The sequence below is a fragment of the Notolepis coatsorum genome, assembly GCF_963971535.1.
Source record: "Notolepis coatsorum genome assembly, chromosome: 2".
Classification (NCBI taxonomy): Eukaryota; Metazoa; Chordata; class Actinopteri; order Aulopiformes; family Paralepididae; genus Notolepis; species Notolepis coatsorum.
Window position 1 is genome coordinate 208,899,944 of NC_140166.1, and position 19,468 is coordinate 208,919,411.

General features: G+C 45.0%; 1 protein-coding gene across 1 annotated transcript in view; it reads left to right on the forward strand.

The window, feature by feature from the left end:
* Nucleotides 1-19,439, forward strand: part of szt2 (SZT2 subunit of KICSTOR complex) — a gene marked incomplete at its 5' end in the record, with an annotated part of 217,160 nt that extends 197,721 nt beyond the window's left edge. Inside the window, 7 exon segments of the mRNA XM_084308487.1 lie at nt 1,613-1,826; nt 2,564-2,747; nt 3,253-3,375; nt 4,064-4,613; nt 10,245-10,355; nt 11,288-11,356; nt 12,668-19,439. Coding sequence (XP_084164613.1) covers nt 1,613-1,826; nt 2,564-2,747; nt 3,253-3,375; nt 4,064-4,613; nt 10,245-10,355; nt 11,288-11,356; nt 12,668-12,811 — 1,395 coding nt within the window. The 3' untranslated portion in view covers nt 12,812-19,439.
* Nucleotides 19,440-19,468: the final 29 nt, after the last annotated feature.

Here is a 19,468-nt window from a genome sequence, read left to right on the forward strand (position 1 = left end):
TGGGCTGTGGGGGTGCTTAATGTCTGAAGGAGTCGACTGAAGGCTTCTTGTCCTCTGCAAAAGCATGCAATTGGTCCACTGATGGATACATCTTGATATGTCTAGTCTAGTGTGTTCATCAGATGGGTCAAATCCTCTTTCAGTGCCTCTGTGCCGGTTTTCTTAGGCAGTTAGCCTCTGGTATGCGTGCCATTAGCGTTAGCCACGCTTCTAGGCCTCTTTTCTTTTGGAAAGAATGATTAAAAAAAAATTATTCGACTAAGAGGTTGGCAGTCGACTACAGTTCCTTTCGATCGATTAGTCGACTATTCGACTAATAGGGGTCAGCCCTAGTTTGTTTAGATTTTTCAGCCTAATGATGGCTTGCTTCTCTGATAGTGACAGCTCTTTGGCCCTCATATTGAGAGTTAACAGCAGATTCCAGCAGAGGAGGCACATATAGAAATTCCTACACTGTTCAACTGATTTGGATGTAAATACCCTCAAATTAAAGATGAAAGTCTGCACATTGTTTGATTTAAAATCCAATGTGGTGGTGTACATTGCCAAAATTATGAAAAAAGGTATTGATGTCCAAATATTTATGGACCTGACTGTGCATACAGTACTCCTCCTCCTATACCAACACAGAGCACAACTACTCATATTATTGGTCTGATTTGGACTGTGATAAAAGCATACTGTACTCCTAACCACACTTACTGCAAGTGTACAGTATGGACCTTCTGCCATCTCTCATTGTGCTGTAATTACTGACAGCTCCAGCCTCTCACTGCTATCATTTGCCTTTGCCATTAATGCTTTTGTAAGCGCCCCCTCTTTGATGTTGGGATTTAATTAAATACAATACTGCCGGCTTATTGGTCAGATATCGACTCAAGAGAAGCAGTAAATAGGATAGAGAAAGAATCCCGTTTGTATGAGTTGTGAAAATCCTTGAGGTCTGCCACCGCAATTTCTCCTTTATTGATCTCTTTGGGGAAATGTGGGCGTCATAGCAGCATGGGGGAGGGGGTTACAGGTATGGGCAGGGTAATAGTAGAAAAACATAAATATAGGATCTGAATATAAAAATATGAGGAAAAATAACAAACAAAGGTGCAGATGAGGGTCTGTATGCGGTTATCGGTTATTATAAGTTACAATAAATATGGGCAATAAAGAATTTGAATCTGAATATGAGTAAGAGTAAGCGTAAACGGTATACACATGGTGCAGTATACACAAGGTACTCTAACTGGCATGATAAACGTCATACGTTGTAGTCCGTGCAGGTTTTGGTGGTTAAGACACACTTAGTCAGACATTCCTAGTAGTTCTCTAGTTCTGCAGCCGTTAGTTCTCCAGCTGCTGGAAACAGTCCCATGTCCACGGTTGTGGAGCCTCATCATGGCCGCTGTCACGAAGGACTGGCCGAGGCGGTTAGTGGGGTGTCAGAGGGGGTATGAATCTGTGGCTGAACGTGACTGGGATTAGACTGTGTGCTTGAGGTCAGGTCTTGGGGAGTGTAGGGAAGTGGATTCTTCTTCCTGTGGAGAAGGGTGTTCAGTTTGCCATGCAATTCTGCATATGTGTGTATTTCTGAAGATAACGGGTCCTCCTCCTCCTCCAGCTGTCCATGCTCTTCACGGAGGAGTGCGACAAGGTGCGCGACCTGATGCACGTGCACTCCTTCAGCTACGACTTCCACCTGCGCGTGGTGCACCAGTACCTCGTGGGCTGTCACATGACGCTGCGTCAGGGCTACCAGCTGACCGGCTTCCTGGAGGACTTCATCGCTCAGCATCCGGACATCCCCAAGTTCGGACGCAACCACGTCTTCCAAGGTACGTTGACCGACCTCTGCTTAGCGCTGGTGGGTCCATCAGAACCTGACCTTGTCCTCCGAGCATCTGTACAAGGCCACGCCCTGTGTCTGGTACTGCCCATGTACATTCATTCAATCTTTATTTTAACTCGAAAATGCATTGAATTTTAATGACGTTAAGCATACAAACATAATAAATACATGATAAATGCAATAAACATACAATACAATAGGTGCCGTCATAATAGAGTTTCTACAATCAATTAAAACAACCGCAGATTATGATGGAATGGTTGGTGTCATTAAGAATTTAAAGTGACCAAAGGAGACCGAAGTATTGAGTTTTAGAGTTTGTTGTGGTGATGTTCCACGTGTCAGGAGCACAGAAGCTAAAAGCAGACTTCCCAAGTTCAGTATAAACTCTAGGTGCAACAACATCCTTGACGGATGCCCCTTTTCAGCTCTATTCTTCCCGTCAGACTACCATTGATTTCTATTCAAGCTGTGTTTTGATCGTTTTAATGCGGACCGTATCCACTTCCATTAATTTGTGCTAAGCTAGGCTAGCTTGCAGCTGGATAGCTTTCTACTGAATGAACAGAGAGGAGATTGGTATCTATCTTCTTGTCTGACTCTGGAGAAGACGGTAAGCTCATTTCCCATAATGTTGGCGTGTTCCTTTATGTATAGCCATAGCTCGCCAGGACGAGAGGCGCTGAGACTAATCATTGTCTGGTTTGGTGTCCTGTCCACCAGGCAGCTTCTCCATCTCTACAGGGATGATCACAGCTCACCAGCTCTACAACTACATCACCGACCACGCTGGCACCTACGGCATGAAGCCCCTTCGCATGTCCAAGGCTGCTGCTGCCGCTGAGGGCAAGAAGGGAGCACAGAGCGCCGACCTGCACGAATATGCCCTGGTGGCTTTGTGGAACAGGTAGATGGCACCATATATGCGCATGTCCAGAGTTAATTACGGTATATTGTATATTGTTTACACTGCCTTTTTATTCTATTTTTACTTCTCCACTGTAACTATAATTCTTTCTTTTTTTTATCAAATTCTTTATTTTCAATTTCTTTTTTTAACAACAAACACAACATTAACATCAACAATAATAATGACAAGACAACAGAAATGATAAATACAGACTTAAAACTTGAGTAATAATTACAAAATACAAAAAAACAAATACAAAATATAAAATATAGAGCACTGTACTATAATTCTGTGACCTGTACCTGTATGTCTTCTACTACCTGTACCTCCCCTCCCCCTCCCCCATGCTGCTATGATGCCTGAATTTCCCCCAAGGGGATCAATAAAGGAATATCTTATCTTATCTTAGATCAACGCTCTAATCCACTCCTGTACATCCATCAGCCCCCCACCGGGACTCATGCAGTATTCATGAGACTCACTATCCTTCCCTCCTTTTTAGCTCTGGCTCTTACAAGGATCTGGAGGGCCTGCATCACCACGACGACTTTGACGTGTCCCTGCTCGTGTGCCATAACGCTGCTCCGTTTGAGGAGCAGTCGGAGGGAGAAAGGCACTTGCTTAGGTAAGGAGACGTGAAAGGGGACACCGTGGGTGAGAGGAGGACATTACGTGGGGCCCCTGTGTGAGTCTGTCCTGTATTATTTAATCACACCTCGAATCGGAGAAGACGAGGCCTCTGATTCTGAATTATATCAAGTTAGTACGGTATTAGGCGGCTGAGTGGCGCAGTGGGCAAGGCGCTCGCCACTAACGCAGGAGATGCTGGTATCGAGCCCAGCTCTCGGCGTTGCTACCGGCTTGGTCGGTCGTTCATACTAACACAATTGGCAGTGTTAGAGGGTGGGAAAGCCGGTGGGTGGGGATTGGACGTTGTGGACAGCGACTCCTACAGGTCGGTTGGGTGACGCCGGTGCGGTGGAACCAGGAAGTATCGGGGGCAGCGTGAGCCTCCCACGCGTTACTCCTCGCCACAGAGTTCGAGCTGCTGCGGTGAAAAGAGAAAAGATGCGACAGGCTGCCTCCTCGTGTACCGGAGGGGACACATGATGCAAGGCTTCTGTCCTCACTACAGCCGACCAGTGGGAGGCATAGTATAGCAACGTTCGAGACAGGGGAGGGGAGAATTGGAAATACGAAATTGGGATGGGAGAAAAATAGAAAAATGGGGAGAAAAAGTGGATACAAAAAAAAGTTAGTACAGACTGGATAAAAGCCATTACATAAATGCACCATTTCCCATGTGTTTCCAGGCTGTGTTACTATGTGATCATGACCAGCCAGAGGGAGCTGTTTCCTCGACTGACGGCAGACATGCGGCGCTTCAAGAAGCTTCCCCAGATCCACCGGGACCCCGGCGAGCCAGGCGCCAGACTTCCCCCGGAACGCACGGAGGCCAGCGGCGGCGGCGGCAGCAGTGGGGTGCGGGACGCCGAGTCCGACTTGTGGGAGGAGACGTCGCCTGTGGTAGGCGCGGCCGCGGCCAGCCCCTCCTCCTCTACCCCCAGCGATGGCAACGAGTTCTACCCTCTGGTGGGGTCGGCGGCGGGGGGTGCGGGCGGGGCGGAGGTCCACGGGCCTCTCTTCCCCTTGCTCAACAGCGAGGTGGGCACGGCGCGGCGGCAGATCCAGACCAGCGTGGAGCAGGCGATGGGTCACTGTCGCCGGGACAACCTGTGGAGGAGGCTCTTCCACGGGGAGCACTTGGACAAGCTGAAGCTCAGCAAGCTGGCCTTCGGTGAGCTGGAGGAGCTGCTGGACGCTGTGCAGAGCCAGTCCGTGGGAGAGATCGACCCCCAGCTGGTAAACACGCACTTTACACTCACACACATGTGTTTACTTGAGCTTGAAGTGTACGTCAAATGCAGACAAAACCTTATGCATAGGCAGACAAAACCTTAATGTGTAGCAACTAGCGTGTGGGTGTGCGTGTGTTAGGGCGTCTGTCTGTACTGTGCGAGTGCGTCCTCACCAAGCCTACTGCATCAGGCTGCTGTGTCGTTGATAATAAACTATAGATTTATAATATATATTATTCAAATATAGCCTACATGAAAGGAATGGGACGTGCTGAGAGCAGATGTGTAGATTCGATTCCACAATAGCTATATCCGCATGATTGAGTTTAGTTCTTATTTATTTATGTATTTATTTATTCACTGTCATTTGCAGTGTTTTTGTAGTGCTTTTATTTATTTTCAGACATCACATTGCCTCGTTGAGTCATGACTATAAATGTAAAACGTAATTGTTAATGATACAAATATTGTCGTATCTATTATTATAATTATTTAAATCCGAGGATGTCTGTAGAATCGACGTGAACACAATCACTAATGATTTCTCCTAAATTAAGCCCTTAAAGGAAAACTCCAACATTTTGGGAAATTAGCTTATTTAACATCTTCCCTGGAGTTAGACAAGAAGATACATACCTTTTTTGTCTCTGTGCGTGCATTTAGCTTTGGGAACAGTCGCTCCGTTAGCGTAGCTTAGCTTCATCACTGGAAGTGGGGGGGGGGGGCCGGAGCCTAACGTTCCCTACAGGGTCTTACAGTCACCAAATACAACTCCAAAACGTTCCTGTAAACATGTTGTGACCTGTGTATTCACCACGTGGAGAAATAAAAAATAATTGAATTAGACAATTACGTTTTATAAGCAAATATACTCTGAACTATTTTTTGCCTAACCACTCAAGTCTCTGGGCGCAGTCAGTGGTTTCAACGTGAAGCCGTGTTTGTTGATATTCTCATTCCTTCAAAGGATCCGAACCGATTGAAGTTTATGGATACCATGACTTAAAATCCTCTTACCTTGACGATTAAAAGCCTCCCCAATTTAGAAAACAGTAATCCAATGGCTGGTATTGATAATATAATACTAACTACTGCACGCTCGGAGCTAACCGGAGCTAACACAGAACAGGATGGTAAAGCAAATATAATGACTTCCTTTCTGGGGTTTTCAAAATAAAAGTGCGATGTTTATAGCAGCGGAAAACGTTTATTTTGTACATTATCTAACGTTAACACGAACCTAAACTAACTTTAGGTTAGTTGTAATGTTAGTTTAGGTTCGGGGGGGTTTCAAAATAAAAGAGCGAAGCTATATAAATCCAATCCATTATTATTATTATTATTATAAAACACTGAAGCTATTGAAAGACGTTTATTTTGGAAAACTTTTTTGAAATGAAAACGGAAAAGATCGGTTCCGTGTGAAAGTGGTCTAAGCCATACTTTTTCAAATCAAATAAGTCAAACACTAGAAATGTTCTTTATTCATTAACAAACCCAGTTCTACCCTAATTAGACACCATACACCTAAATTACGCTGTAATTACGCATATAATGCCGTATTAGACCCATTTCGTTCTGTAGTCAATGCACAAAATATGTCCACTTTAATGTTGTATCCAGGTACTAAACCGAGCTGAGCAGCCCCACCCCACCCCCACATCCAATCCTCCTGAAGGATTTAAGCCCACATAAGTTGGATGCTACATAGCCTGGTGGGTCTCCTCTCATCAGGCTCATCTGTGTCTTAATGGGGAGCTGCTCTGCTGGTTCCTGTGGCACTCTCTTCCCCGCGGGCTGCTCAGCAAATTATCAAATCCAGTCGCAATTAAAAACTCCCCACATAGCTGTTTGCTCGTTAGCGATACGGAAGTGGATTCCATGCTTCCTTGCCAGTGAGCACAGATTATGTGCGATTTACAACGGGAACAGCGGGCAGTTGTTGAAAATCTATATTGTTTAGGGGGTAATACAACATGTGTTCCTGTAGGACTGCTGCTTGTTGCTGATGTTGTACTATCAGTGTTTCCCACAGGATTTTCACAGACTATGGGGGGTGAACCTCCGACCCTCTAGGGGGGTCCGGGCACTTTGAGAGCAAAATAAAGGGGCTAGATCTATGATGAACTTTGTGCTCAAAACACAAAATCGACTAGACTAGTGCTTCCCAATCCTCTCCTCGAAGCACCCCAGCCGTTCAATGTATTTGTTCAATTCCACCACCAGCACACCTGATTCAACTTAACTAGCCCTTTATTAGTTAAATCAAGGTATGCTGGTGGTGGAATTTTTTTTAATCTTTTTTCCCCCTCCTTTTTCCTCCGATTTTCTCCCATCCCAATGTTAGTCGTTATGCCAATTCCCAATCCCCTTCCTGGTCGCTGCGCACTTACCCCCCACAGTCGGTCTGGGAGAGTGGAGGCTATCACATGCTTCCTCCGACACACGTCTAGCCAATCAACCGCTTCTTTTCACCTGGCAGCGCGGACTCTCACTGAGAGGGTGTAACGTGTGGAAGGATCACACTACCCCCCTTAGATCCTATCCGCGCTGAGCAGGCGCCCCGACCGAACTGTAGGAGTCGCTGTTTACGACCCGGACCCACCCCGCCAACTTTCCCACCCTCTAATACAATTGTATTAGTGTGAACGGCCAGCCAAGCTGGTGACAACGCCGGAGCTGTGAGCTGGATTCGAACAGGCGAATCCAGCGTCTCCGGTGTTGGTGACGAACGCAATCTCCGCTACGCCACCTGACCGCCCCACAGTTTGTATGTTTTAAGTTATTTACTGTAACAGCTAACAGTTATAGTATCTCTAAATAGTAAAAACCTTTTTTTTAAAGGCTTAAAAGGTTTTAAAAAGGCAGTTTTTAAGTCTGAGTTGGTGGCAGAGTCACATTTACATTAGAATCACATGAGTGGTTTCGTTAGCTAGTCTCCAGCCACCAGCCTTTGTTTCTGTTGACGCCCGTAAAAAAGCACATGGCTTTTGTGTTGACATGTGACTATACAGGCTATTCAACAGAATCAACGATCAGTTATAACATCCCGGCTTCTGTGTGTAAGAGACATCCCATGGCGGGATAGGGCGCACCACCAACTAGTGCACATGATATAATAATAATAATAACTGGAGGGCAGACTACAGGCCAACAACACCAGGGAGGTGTGGGCGGGTGTCACACCTCCCTCTAATTAAAATAACACGTCTAATTAAATTAACTATGCAAGTTCCAATGCTTGTTGAACATTATAGCTTTGTCTTTTTTCCATTTTATTATAAAGCGCTTGTCTCTATTCTCCGTTACGCACAACCAGCGCATGTCTGTCTCACGGCCCGATCCGCGGAGCGCACTGGACTGTTTTTCCATAGATATATGATTGATAGATACAGCGAGAAGGAAGATATTGATGGACATTAACTATAGCAGTGCTTCCCAATCCTCCTCGAAGCACCTCAGCCCTTCCATGTATTTGTTAAATTCCACCACCAGCACACCTGATTCAACTTAACAAGCCCTTTATTAGTTGAATCAGGTGTGCTGGTGGTGGAATTTAACAAATACATGGAGCGGCGGTCAGGTGGCGTAGCGGAGATTGTGCTCGTCACCAATGCAAGAGGCTGCGTTCTCGATTCCCGGAGAGTCAGCATTGCCTTGGCTCGGGCTGATCACTATACTAACTCGTTTGGCTGAGTTAGGGGGAGGGGAGCCGTGGGTGGGTCCTGGGCGTTGTGGACAGCGACCCCTACAGTTCGGTTGGGGCGCCTGCTCAGCAAGGGTAGGATCTGGAGAGAGGTAGTGCGACCTTCCACACGTTACACTCTCCCGGTGAGAATCTGCGCGGCCAGGCTGGCTGCCGGCACATGCGTCGGAGGAAAGCATGTGACAGTCTCCGGCCTCTCGGACCAACAGTAGGGGAAAGTGCGCAACAACCAGGAAGGGGGTTGGGAATTGGCATAACGACTAACAGTGGGATGGGAGAAAAATCGGAAAAAGAAGGAGGGGGAAAAAGATAATATTAGAAACAAATACATGGAACGGCTGGGGTGCCTCGAGGAGAGGTTTGGGAACCAGTGAACTATAGTATATAGCTCAGCAGCTGTAACAGAATAATTGTTTTGATTATTTAAAAAAAAGGAAACAAGTTTTTTCTTTTTTACTGTGCTCCTAAATTTCTTTGTGTGCTCCTAATTCTTTTTATTTAGAAGCACATCTGCTCCTTGGGGAAAAGGTTAGCGTAGAGCCCTGTGTTAGTACCATGTATAGGAGTGCAGTCGTGGGTGAAGAGGGAGTAGAGGAGGGGGCTCAGCACACAGCCTTGCGGGACCCCTGTGTTCAGGTGGAGGAGGTGAGACTGTCTCTAGCCTAACGAATTGAGGTCTGTTCGTTAGGAAGTCTAGTATCCAGTTGCAGACAGAGGGGTTGATGTCAAGGTCATTGGTTTCCACCAGGTCACCAAATTTGGAGGGGATGATGGTAATGGCGCAGTTCATCCATTTTGTTTGCCAGAGACAGAAGAGGCTGGGTAACTCAGGGTGATGGGGAGCTAGCTTTAGCCTAGCTTGCAGTCCTCCGTGCGTGCCCCTCTTGTTTACGCTCACGGCGGGGGTCTTGGCCAGCCGGCGGCGCTGTGATGATATTCCCCGGTGTCCGAGCGATCTCGTCGGGGAGCTGTAGATCACCGATGACGTTGTCGTATTGTTGTAATCCAACGTCCAAAAGATATTGTCGGGTGTACGATATAAAAGCAAGACTAATTAGCAAAAACTGGAGAGATGCAGAGCCTCGCGTTGTGCGCGAGCCGCCATCTTGGTCACACATATAGCATTTCTGTCCAAAAGCACTTTACAACTTATGCCTCACATTCATCCATTCACTCACACATTAACACACCGACGGCAGAGGCAACCATGTAATTATTATTATTATTATTAAATAAAGTTATTAATCTGCTCATCGGGAGCAGTTAGGGGTTAAATGCCTTGCCTTGACACTCTGCCGGGAGGAGCCGGAAACCTTTTGATTACCAGAAGACTTCTCTACCTCCTGAGCCACTGTGTCACCCCACTGTTTTTCTGCAGGACTGCTTGTTGTTGTTGATGATGTTGTTGTACTGTCTGTGTTTCTGCAGGACTGCTGCTTGTTGCTGATGTTGTACTGTCTGTGTTTCTGCAGGACTGCTGCTTGTTGCTGATGTTGTACTGTCTGTGTTTCTGCAGGACTGCTGCTTGTTGCTGATGTTGTACTGTCTGTGTTTCTGCAGGACTGCTGCTTGTTGCTGATGTTGTACTGTCTGTGTTTCTGCAGGACTGCTGCAGCTTGTTGCTGATGTTGTACTGTCTGTGTTTCTGCAGGACTGCTGCTTGTTGCTGATGTTGTACTGTCTGTGTTTCTGCAGGACTGCTGCAGCTTGTTGCTGATGTTGTACTGTCTGTTTCTGCAGGACTGCTGCTTGTTGCTGATGTTGTACTGTCTGTGTTTCTGCAGGACTGCTGCAGCTTGTTGCTGATGTTGTACTGTCTGTGTTTCTGCAGGACTGCTGCTTGTTGCTGATGTTGTACTGTCTGTGTTTCTGCAGGACTGCTGCAGCTTGTTGCTGATGATGTTGTTGATGTACTCTGTGTTTCTGCAGGACTGCTTCCTGACTATGAGCCCCAGCTGGTACCAGAGTCTGATCAAAGTCCTACTGACGCGCTTTCCTCAGAGCTGTCGACACTTTGATGATAACGGGATCCAGTATCTGGTGAGAAGAAAGTGTTATGCATTGGTCTTATTTGTATTACAGAACATTTTTGTTTCCTTCGCACGTCGTCTTGGAGACGCACTGCAGTCAGGCTGGGTAACGCAAGCTATTCTAGTTTTTCCTTTTTTTGGTGAACGTGAAAATGTGGCTGAAAATCACTCTTTGAGTTATGTGCTATAATTAACTTCCCCCGCCGTCTGAGGTGGTGGCTTTTACAAGGGCATGTTTTATTGTCGGTTCTCCAGCTAATCTGCGACAGCCCTAAGTCACCTTGAATTCCCTTAAATTAAGCCCCTGCATTTCCCAGGCCTCCTGACTTATGTATATGTAAAAAAGGAGGATATATGTGTATGTATATATAATAATCTGTTTAAAATATCTATTAAAAGATCTCTGTGTCTTGACATAAGGTTTGTGGAGGTGTTAACATGTGGATGGAGGATTATCTGAGTCTTGAGGGGAATACTTGTGGGTTCCTGTGAGGATGTTAAAGGGTTATTCTCTTTCTAATTTTGTAATGAAGAGATCAAAGGAGGTTTCCCTGGTTTCTGGAGATTGCCTGAGCTGATGACCTCAGCACCACCTCTCTGATCCCTCTTCCTCCTCTTCCCAATGTCAGTGTTTTTCAGGCAGCCATCAACAGCAGTCAAATGATTGAAGTTGTTCTGAAATAGCAGAGAAAGGATATTTCTTATTTTCTTTATGCCAACATTATGGAAAATGTGCTTACCGTCTTCTCCAGAGTCTGACAAGAAGATACAGTAGATACCAATTTCTTCCTCTGTGCGTTCAGTAGAAAGCTATCCGGCTGCAAACTAGCCTAACTTAGCAGAAATTAATGGAAGCGGATACAGATCTAGTTTAAAACTCTGGGAGAGGTGTTATTATCCTGTCAAAAGGCCTCATGGCTGCACTGTGTCACTGTCTTTCAGGCCGTGCTGAACCAGAAGTTCACCGACTGCTTTGTTCTGGTTTTCCTCGACACCCAAGCTGGAAAAACAGTAAGTCAATAAGTCTCTGGGTTGTAGAATTGACATCAATTCATGGTGGAATCATAGGCAAGGTAACGATAAAAGAAGGAAGGGTCGCCACGTCAGAATAACAGCGCGGTGCCAGACCTCGGTGCCAGTTCTATTGAAGCCGTCACCGTCGACTAAAGACACACTTCTTCAACCATTATCTGAAATAAAAAATTAAATACTAATTTTAATTAAAAAAGTCTAACCTTGGGGGGGCAGGTGGCGCACGGAGACTACGTTCGTCACCAACACCGGGAGACACTAGGATTCGCCTGTTCGAATCCAGCTCCCGGCGTTGCTATCAGCTTGGCTGGCCTCTCACACTGATACAATTGGCTGTATCAGGGGGTGGGAAGCTGAAGGGTGGGTCCTGGGCGTTGTGGACAGCGACCCCTACAGTTCGGTCGGGGCGCCGCCGCGCCTCGAGGGTTGGATCTGAGGAGAGATAGTGTGGCCTCCCACACGCTACACTCTCCCCGGTGAGAACCTGCGCGGCCAGGTTGGCCTGCCCCAGGCTGCACATGCGTCGGAGGAAAGCATGTGACAGTCTCCGGTCTCCCGGACCAACAGTAGGGGAAAGTATGCAACAACCAGGAAGGGTGGGATGGGAGAAAAATCGGGAAAAAGGAGGGGAAGAAAGATAATAAAAAAAAAAAACAAAAAAAAAAGTCTAACCTTACTGTCATGCACCTATGAAAGAGGACTGGGATGGCACAACATCGTTCAGGAGGCCAAAAACTGTGCAACATGGTAAGAAATCGTCAGTGGCCTATGCTCCACAGGGAGTGCAAAGGCTTAAGCGACACTGTAGCTCTCAACACTTTGATGAACATTGTTACTCAGCTGATAGAGTTGTGCCCTTCCTGATGACATGTCGTACAGAACTTGTAAGTCGCTTTGGATAAAAACGTCGGCTAAATGACTAAATGTAAATGTAAGCCTGTATTTAAATTTAAAATATGTGACCAGGCACAGAAAATAGGGTCTTGTTGAGCAGTCTTCAATTTGTTGCCTTATCTGCTTCTATGTCACATCCTTGCCTGTTACTCTGTTGTACTTTGGTCGTAGGTTCTATGGTATCTATTTTAGGCCACTCCCCCCTAAGCCAGGCCACCGTTAGTGTAAATATGGATTCTAAACCGATCTTAATTCACAACTGATTTAATGAAGGTTCAAATAGTATGATATATATATATATAGATAATAATATGACTGTTTTGGAATGAAACACAGTATAAAAAATAAACGTGTATTTGTATTAGTGACCAATTTTCCCCTTCACTCCATCTCCAGAGCCTCAAAGTTGTGTTCCGAGAGCCGTTGCCATCCCAACCACAGCCTAGCAACAGCCCCCCGCCCCAGCTTGTGTCCATGTATCATCACTTGGAGTCGGTCATCAACACGGCCTGCTACAACCTCTGGACTGGCCTGCTGTAGGTCATCAACACGGCCGGCTACAACCTCTGGACTGGCCTGCTGTAGGTCATCAACACGGCCTGCTACAACCTCTGGACTGGCCTGCTGTAGGTCCTCTGTGTCGTCGCCAGCGGAGGGCAAACTGGACTACTGCGTGTTCCTCAAACTGGGAGCCACCGCACACTGGAACCCTAGTGTAATAGTTTTATTTAGAGGTGCACTGACACATGCTTCCTTTTGACTTACTCACCTGAAGGGAGAACCAAATTAATTCTACAGCGAGGAAAGGTTGCTAACCTTGACGAAAGCAGTATTAGCAGAAATGTAGGCTTTTTTTAAGACAAATGCCCTCGAGTACTAATTGCATTGAGGCTACGGCTGTGCAGAGTCCTAGTTGTGTTGCTGGCAGGCAGCCGCCTCTCACCGCTCTGACCAGTCACCGCAGGACTCCTCTTCTTCTCCTCCTCTCTCCACGTCCGCCAGTGGTTTTACCGTCTCCTACCTTAACCAGGAAATGTACTGAGTAAAACGATATCACTCGAAGCACAGGAAGGCCTCTCTTTGGTGTTTTACGCCACAGTGATGACAAAATGCTGACACTTGAACGATTCTCAGCTGAAAGTTGAACTCATGTTTGTCAGTAAGTAGGTGTTGCTATGCTCTCTGTGGTCATTTAAGGCCAAGATATACTTCTGTGTGTAGCTGTCATAGCTCTTCTACATCATAGCTTAGACCAGCGGTTTCCCAAACTTTTTTGGCTGTGCACCCCCCGTCACAGCTGACGCACCCCCCAATGCCCAACATAAAAAAGGCAACAGTCTATTCATAGGCGCACTAAAGGCATCAGGTTTAATCCAATAAAAACACATACCAAAGTGCAGTAGGCCTATGAGCTCTCACGTTCACAAAAATTGGGGGAATAATATGAAACCAAGTAAAGATCCTCGCCTTAGCGAGCGCACAACAATTAACCAGCTATCAATGAGCAGCAGTTATTAACGAAAATGTTAGCCCCTTTCGTGACTGTGATGCACGCCAACAAGGTTTGGCCGAGTGAATCCACAGCATGAGTTCGTTAAGCTGCTGACGAGCATCTTCCTACAGCATGAGTTCGTTAAGCTGCTGACGAGCATCTTCCTACAGCATGAGTTCGTTAAGTTGATCCTCATCCTACAGCATGAGTTCATTAAGTTGCTGATGAGCCTCTTCCTACAGCATGAGTTCATTAAGTTGATCCTCATCTTACAGCATGAGTTCATTAAGTTGCTGATGAGCCTCTTCCTACAGCATGAGTTCATTAAGTTGCTGACGAGCCTCTTCCTACTAAGACTGGAGTTAAGGTTGTTGAACATGTATTTAATTTTTTCTGCAAGGTTTTCAGTGATATAATGTATATACTGTATGCAACAAATGGGTAGATTTAGTTTGGGCTATTTTGGATAATGTAATAATTGCACAAATCATATACTGTCATCTACAGTCTGTGAACAACATTGTCAGTTGTTTTTTCTTGGGATATTGTGCCTTCTGATATGTTACCACAGTAGTAACTCATACAAGAGAGAGAGAGAAAAGAGTGTCAAATCTGCTACAAATTTTACCCAACTGCCATTTCAGTCCAGAAGTGCCTTTCTTGTTATTTTCCCCTGTGTTTTTCTTTTTCTTATTTTTACAATGCCATGAGGACTATATGAATGAAGTGCATATTGCCTTATTCACTTCGCCGCCATATTGGTCAAGTTTGATGCAATGTGAGGTACGGATGTGGAAGTGCCCGCTCATTTTAATGTTAAAGCATAGCTTTATAAAACAGTCAGAATACACTATCAGTCAAAATAACAGTCAGAATACATGATCAGAGTCAAGACAACAGTCGGAATACACTATCAGAGTCTAAATAACAGTCAGAATATACTATTAGTCAAGACAACAGTCAGAATATACTGTTGGAATTACAAGCTCATGATCACTATTTTTTTTTATCCACTTGAATGTTGCTCGCATATGCCCCCCACTGGCTGGTTGTAGGGAGGATAGAAGCCTTGCATCACGTGTCCCCTCCGATACACGAGGAGGCAGCCTGTCACATCTTTTCACCTGCCAGCACGGACTCTCATTGGTGTAACGTGTGGGAGGCTCACACTACCCCCGCCATTTCCTGTCTCTGCTGTGCAGGCGTCCCCAACCGACCTGTAGGAGTCGCTGTCCACAACGTCCAGATTACCACCCATCGACTTCCACCCGCTAACTCTGCCAATTGAGTTAGTATGACGGCTGGCCCAAGCCGGAGGCAACGCCGACAGCCGCAGTCGAACCCGGTGTCTCTTGCGTTGGTGACAAGCGCAATGTCCACTGCACCACCCAGCCGCAGATGATCACCAGACTCTTGATTGTTTTTCACGACCATAGTTTTCATGTTGTGAAGCACATGGAAGTGATTGAGTCATCAGCTCAGTGAAATATGTTCACATTGATCTATGAAGTTGGTGGCAAGGTGAATAAGGCGAAATGCATCTTTTCTTTTTTTACAAAGTTTTCTGGAAACACTGCTGATAAATTCTGACAGTGTAGCTGGTCACCAGGTCTCTGTTTACAAGGAGGCGGGTTGATGGTTCAGTGACAGGCGTGGAAGCCAGTTATATACAGTGTAGACAGTGACACCATCGGGTTGAAGTCACTGCAACATCTCATGGCATTTCACTTGAAGGAAACCAAATAGTTCATGTTTTTTTAAGCCCCTCGTTAATATAAAAAATAATTGAAAAATTAAGGATTTATAAAATGAAAGTAAAGGGAAAAAGTTATTATGGAAATATGTTAGAATATTCCTATAATATAAACATCTCGGAAAGAAAACTCAGTTTCAAATTTAGTCTCAACAAAATTTGGTAAATGCCAGAGACTGTCACCAAAGACAAGTCTCTAGTGATATCATCACAAGACTAATCCTGCAGCTGCTCTATGGACCATATTCACATGGCAGCCATTTTGCTCAGGTTGGGTGATCCCAAGTGGGAACAGGATGGAAAGAAAACCCAACCTGAGCATGACATAAGAGCAAAATTACATGTGAATATGGTCCATAGACGGTGAATAGTGGAACAACCTAGGACACGGTGTACTTGGATGTAATGGCTCAAAGCAAAGCTATACTGTCATGATAGCAAGCTATACTTCTGTCACATGTCTCTGTGCTAGCGTAGTTCTGGAGAGGAGTCTGGCTAAATTTGATTATATACATAGATAACGACTAAACTGTCAGTCAAGGTCATTGGCAGAATGTAAATTATGTTTTAGGATGGATTTCCCCTTTAAAACATGCCCATTTAAAAGGTGAGGATTCTGTTTGAATGTTGTTGGAAACACTGGACACTGATCATACTATGTGAACAGTGAGAATAGCTGACTGTACTATACATCAGATTTACACTGTATATTTGTTGTGTACATTGTGTATATATTATACAGAGGACTTTGTACATCTGAAACGCTTAATAAACAAAATGGTTTCGACACAGTTGTTGTTCCTTTATCAACATTTTATTTGCCATTTACTTCAAACAAACCTAAAAATATAATTAATTAAATAAAAAGAAATGGGCAGCTGGTGTTCTCTACAGTAGCTGTTCTGTAGTTCTATAGTTGTACTGTAGTTGGTACAACTGACAACAATTAGAGCTTTCCAGCTGCATTATCAAGCAGTAAATGCCATGCCCTGTTGAAACCTCTGGAAGATGGTGTTTCTTTTATGATTTAGATTTAAATTAGAGGGAGGGGGTTGGGTTTTCTTATTAAACAAAATGCTATTCTAGATGCCGTTTCCCACACAGCGGTTTCTTGGCAGGAGGAAAATGTCACTGAAAGTGCATTCAGACCACGTCCCTCTGAAACCAATAGTAATAATGAAATGGTTTTAGACGGCCTGGGAGACACTGACGAGACATTAAAAGGTCCCAGTCGTCCTACATGAGTGAAAACACAGTACAACTTGTTTTTCTATCACAGTTTTTCTAACAGCATAACACTGGTTTCCTAACAGACATTGATCGTCTTCAAGGACCTCCTTCATAGAAAGTCTTATGATTGAATGTGATCATACCACTGTGTGAAATAAATTATTTATCAACCACCTCTGATCCAGGGCCCAAATGTATTAGGCCAGTAAAGTTAGGTGTTTTCAGGGTTTTTCCCTGGCCATAACGTATGTGTAAAAGGAAAACACATCCATTTTACAAAACCTCATTTCAGTTTAATAATAATAATAAAATATATTAGATAAATAGATTGGTAAGTTGGTTGGTTGGTGTTTTGGTTTTTGAGATATTAAACTGAAATTGTTAGCATTTGTTAGCAAAGCTAGCGTAATTAAATGGGGTCTGAAGAATCAAGCATACATGTATGAACAAGGACAGTGTCATCTATGCAAAGCACATGTGAGCCACCACTATGGGCAGGGTGGCTAAGGCTAACCCAGAGTGAGTTACTGAATGAGTCGTTCACTGTGTTGTGAAACCGGCAGGAAGTGGTTTAGAAGGTCAATGTGATATTCAATGCGAAGCGCAGCTATATGACAGACGATGTAAACAGCACAGACAAGACTTACAACAATAAGGCAATAACCTTCAGTATCTCATACAAGCTATGTTTGGCAGGACAGAAATGGCTTTTAAATGGGCGCTTCACCAAAGAAACAATGCCGATTTATTTTGCACATAATCTCACATACATCCCAAAACAGTTTTGCACACATTAATTTAGTTTGACAGTTATTGCGAGTAAATTTGTTTGAATATGGCCACCAGTGATGTCTTCTGGGACATTTAATCCTTGTGTTAAGTACAGCTTAATGAAATTATACGGTAACAGTCCCTATAAGACATTGCTGCTATTTTATCTACATCATTTCACAGAGCTGTAATTTAAGTTTGTACGAGGAAGTCAGAGGTAAGCGACAGCTGTGATTGGAGGATCAAGATAAGGGGCAGGGTTTGAGACGGGTCTATTGGCAGTATTAGGGGGTGGGAAGCTCAGGTCAGGTCTCGGCGCTTGCTCAGCGGGGCAGGACTTGGTGGAGATAGCGTGCCCTCCCAAGCGTTACACTCCACCAATGAGAGTCCTCGCTGCCAAGTGAAAAAAGCATCACTGGCTTGACGGCGCACGTCTCGGAGGAAGCGTGCGTTCGACATCAGGACACCCTTGTACCGACTCATGGGAGAACATGCATACAACAACCAGGTAGGGGAGGGGGGGAATTGGCACAACGACTAAATTGGGACAGGGAGAAAATCAGAGAAAAATAGGAGAAAGAGAAGGTTAAAAAAATAATTATAATAATTTGAATATTTTTCCTCCAGTCTCATCGGCGAACGGTAAGAGGAATCTAACGTTATTTTCAGCTTGATTGTCCATTTCTTTGTTTGCAATCCATCTGATCAATGTATCAACCCATACTAAATAAAGCCGTTACTGACGATCAAGGAATTATAAACGCCCCCCCCTTTCCTTCACGCATGATGAAGCATAATGTATACCGATCATATACATTTGAATTTTTTAATATAGCGTGTATAGGAAAGAAACACCAATCGATAATCTACCATATGCTTCACTCGCGTTTTTGGAATTACAGCAGAAAAGCTTAAAAACATACTTATATTCTCGACGGTATTAACACAACAATGTATGAATGAAAAAATATAACGTTCCCACATCCGGAACGATAGATACCCGATGTTGAATGGGCCATAGTAATGTCAATATAGCTATAATATTTTAAAAGTTATAGCCCTGCAAAGAAGGTAAACATCTCCATAGGGTTACAGCGCTGGCAGACTGGGCATAAGGATGGGCATACTGCGTGGCAATCAAAGTGTTAAGGCCCATCTCCCAATAAGGATGTTTGTCACATGGCAGTGATTGAAGCAACATGGTCTTTAACACAGTAACGTGCGTTGAAACAAGTTGAAGTAAAACAGCGGCTTAGTAAAACAGAGGTACTTTGCACCTTCAAACAAACACATCACATTAGAAACGAAGCATAGTTAGGGCGGTCGGGTGGCATAGCGGAGATTGCGCTCGTCACCAATGCAAGAGGCTGCGGTCTCGACTCCCGGAGTCAGCATTGCCTGCGGCTTGGGCCGATCGTCATACTAACTCGTTTGGCTGAGTTAGCGGGAGGGAAGTCGTGGGTGGTAATCTGGCGTTGTGGACAGCGACACCTACAGGTCAGGTCTGGGCGCCAGGCTCAGCGAAAGGCAGGAAGTTGCGTGACCTCCCACGCGTTTACGCTTCACCAATGAGAGTCCTCGCTGCCAGGTGAAAAGAGAGCCGCTGGCTGTCTCTGCATGTGTCGGAGGAAGCATGTGGTAGACTTCAGGGTTTCCTTGTACCGACCAGTAGGGGGGGGAACATGCGCACAACGACCAGGTAGGGGAGGGGGGGAATTGGCATAATTGGGATGGGGGGAAAAGCAGAGAAAATCAGGCAGAGAAAAAGAGGATAAAATAAAAAAAATTTAAACGACGCATAGTCACATAAAAACATATTCTGTTGGGAACGGCTTGCCATCCCAGCCCCATCCCTCTGAACGTGCCAGAGAGCGTGCAGTCGCCGACTATCAAGAGTGGTTCAATGGACCTGTCTCAAACCCTGCCCCTTTTCTTGATCCTCCAATCACAA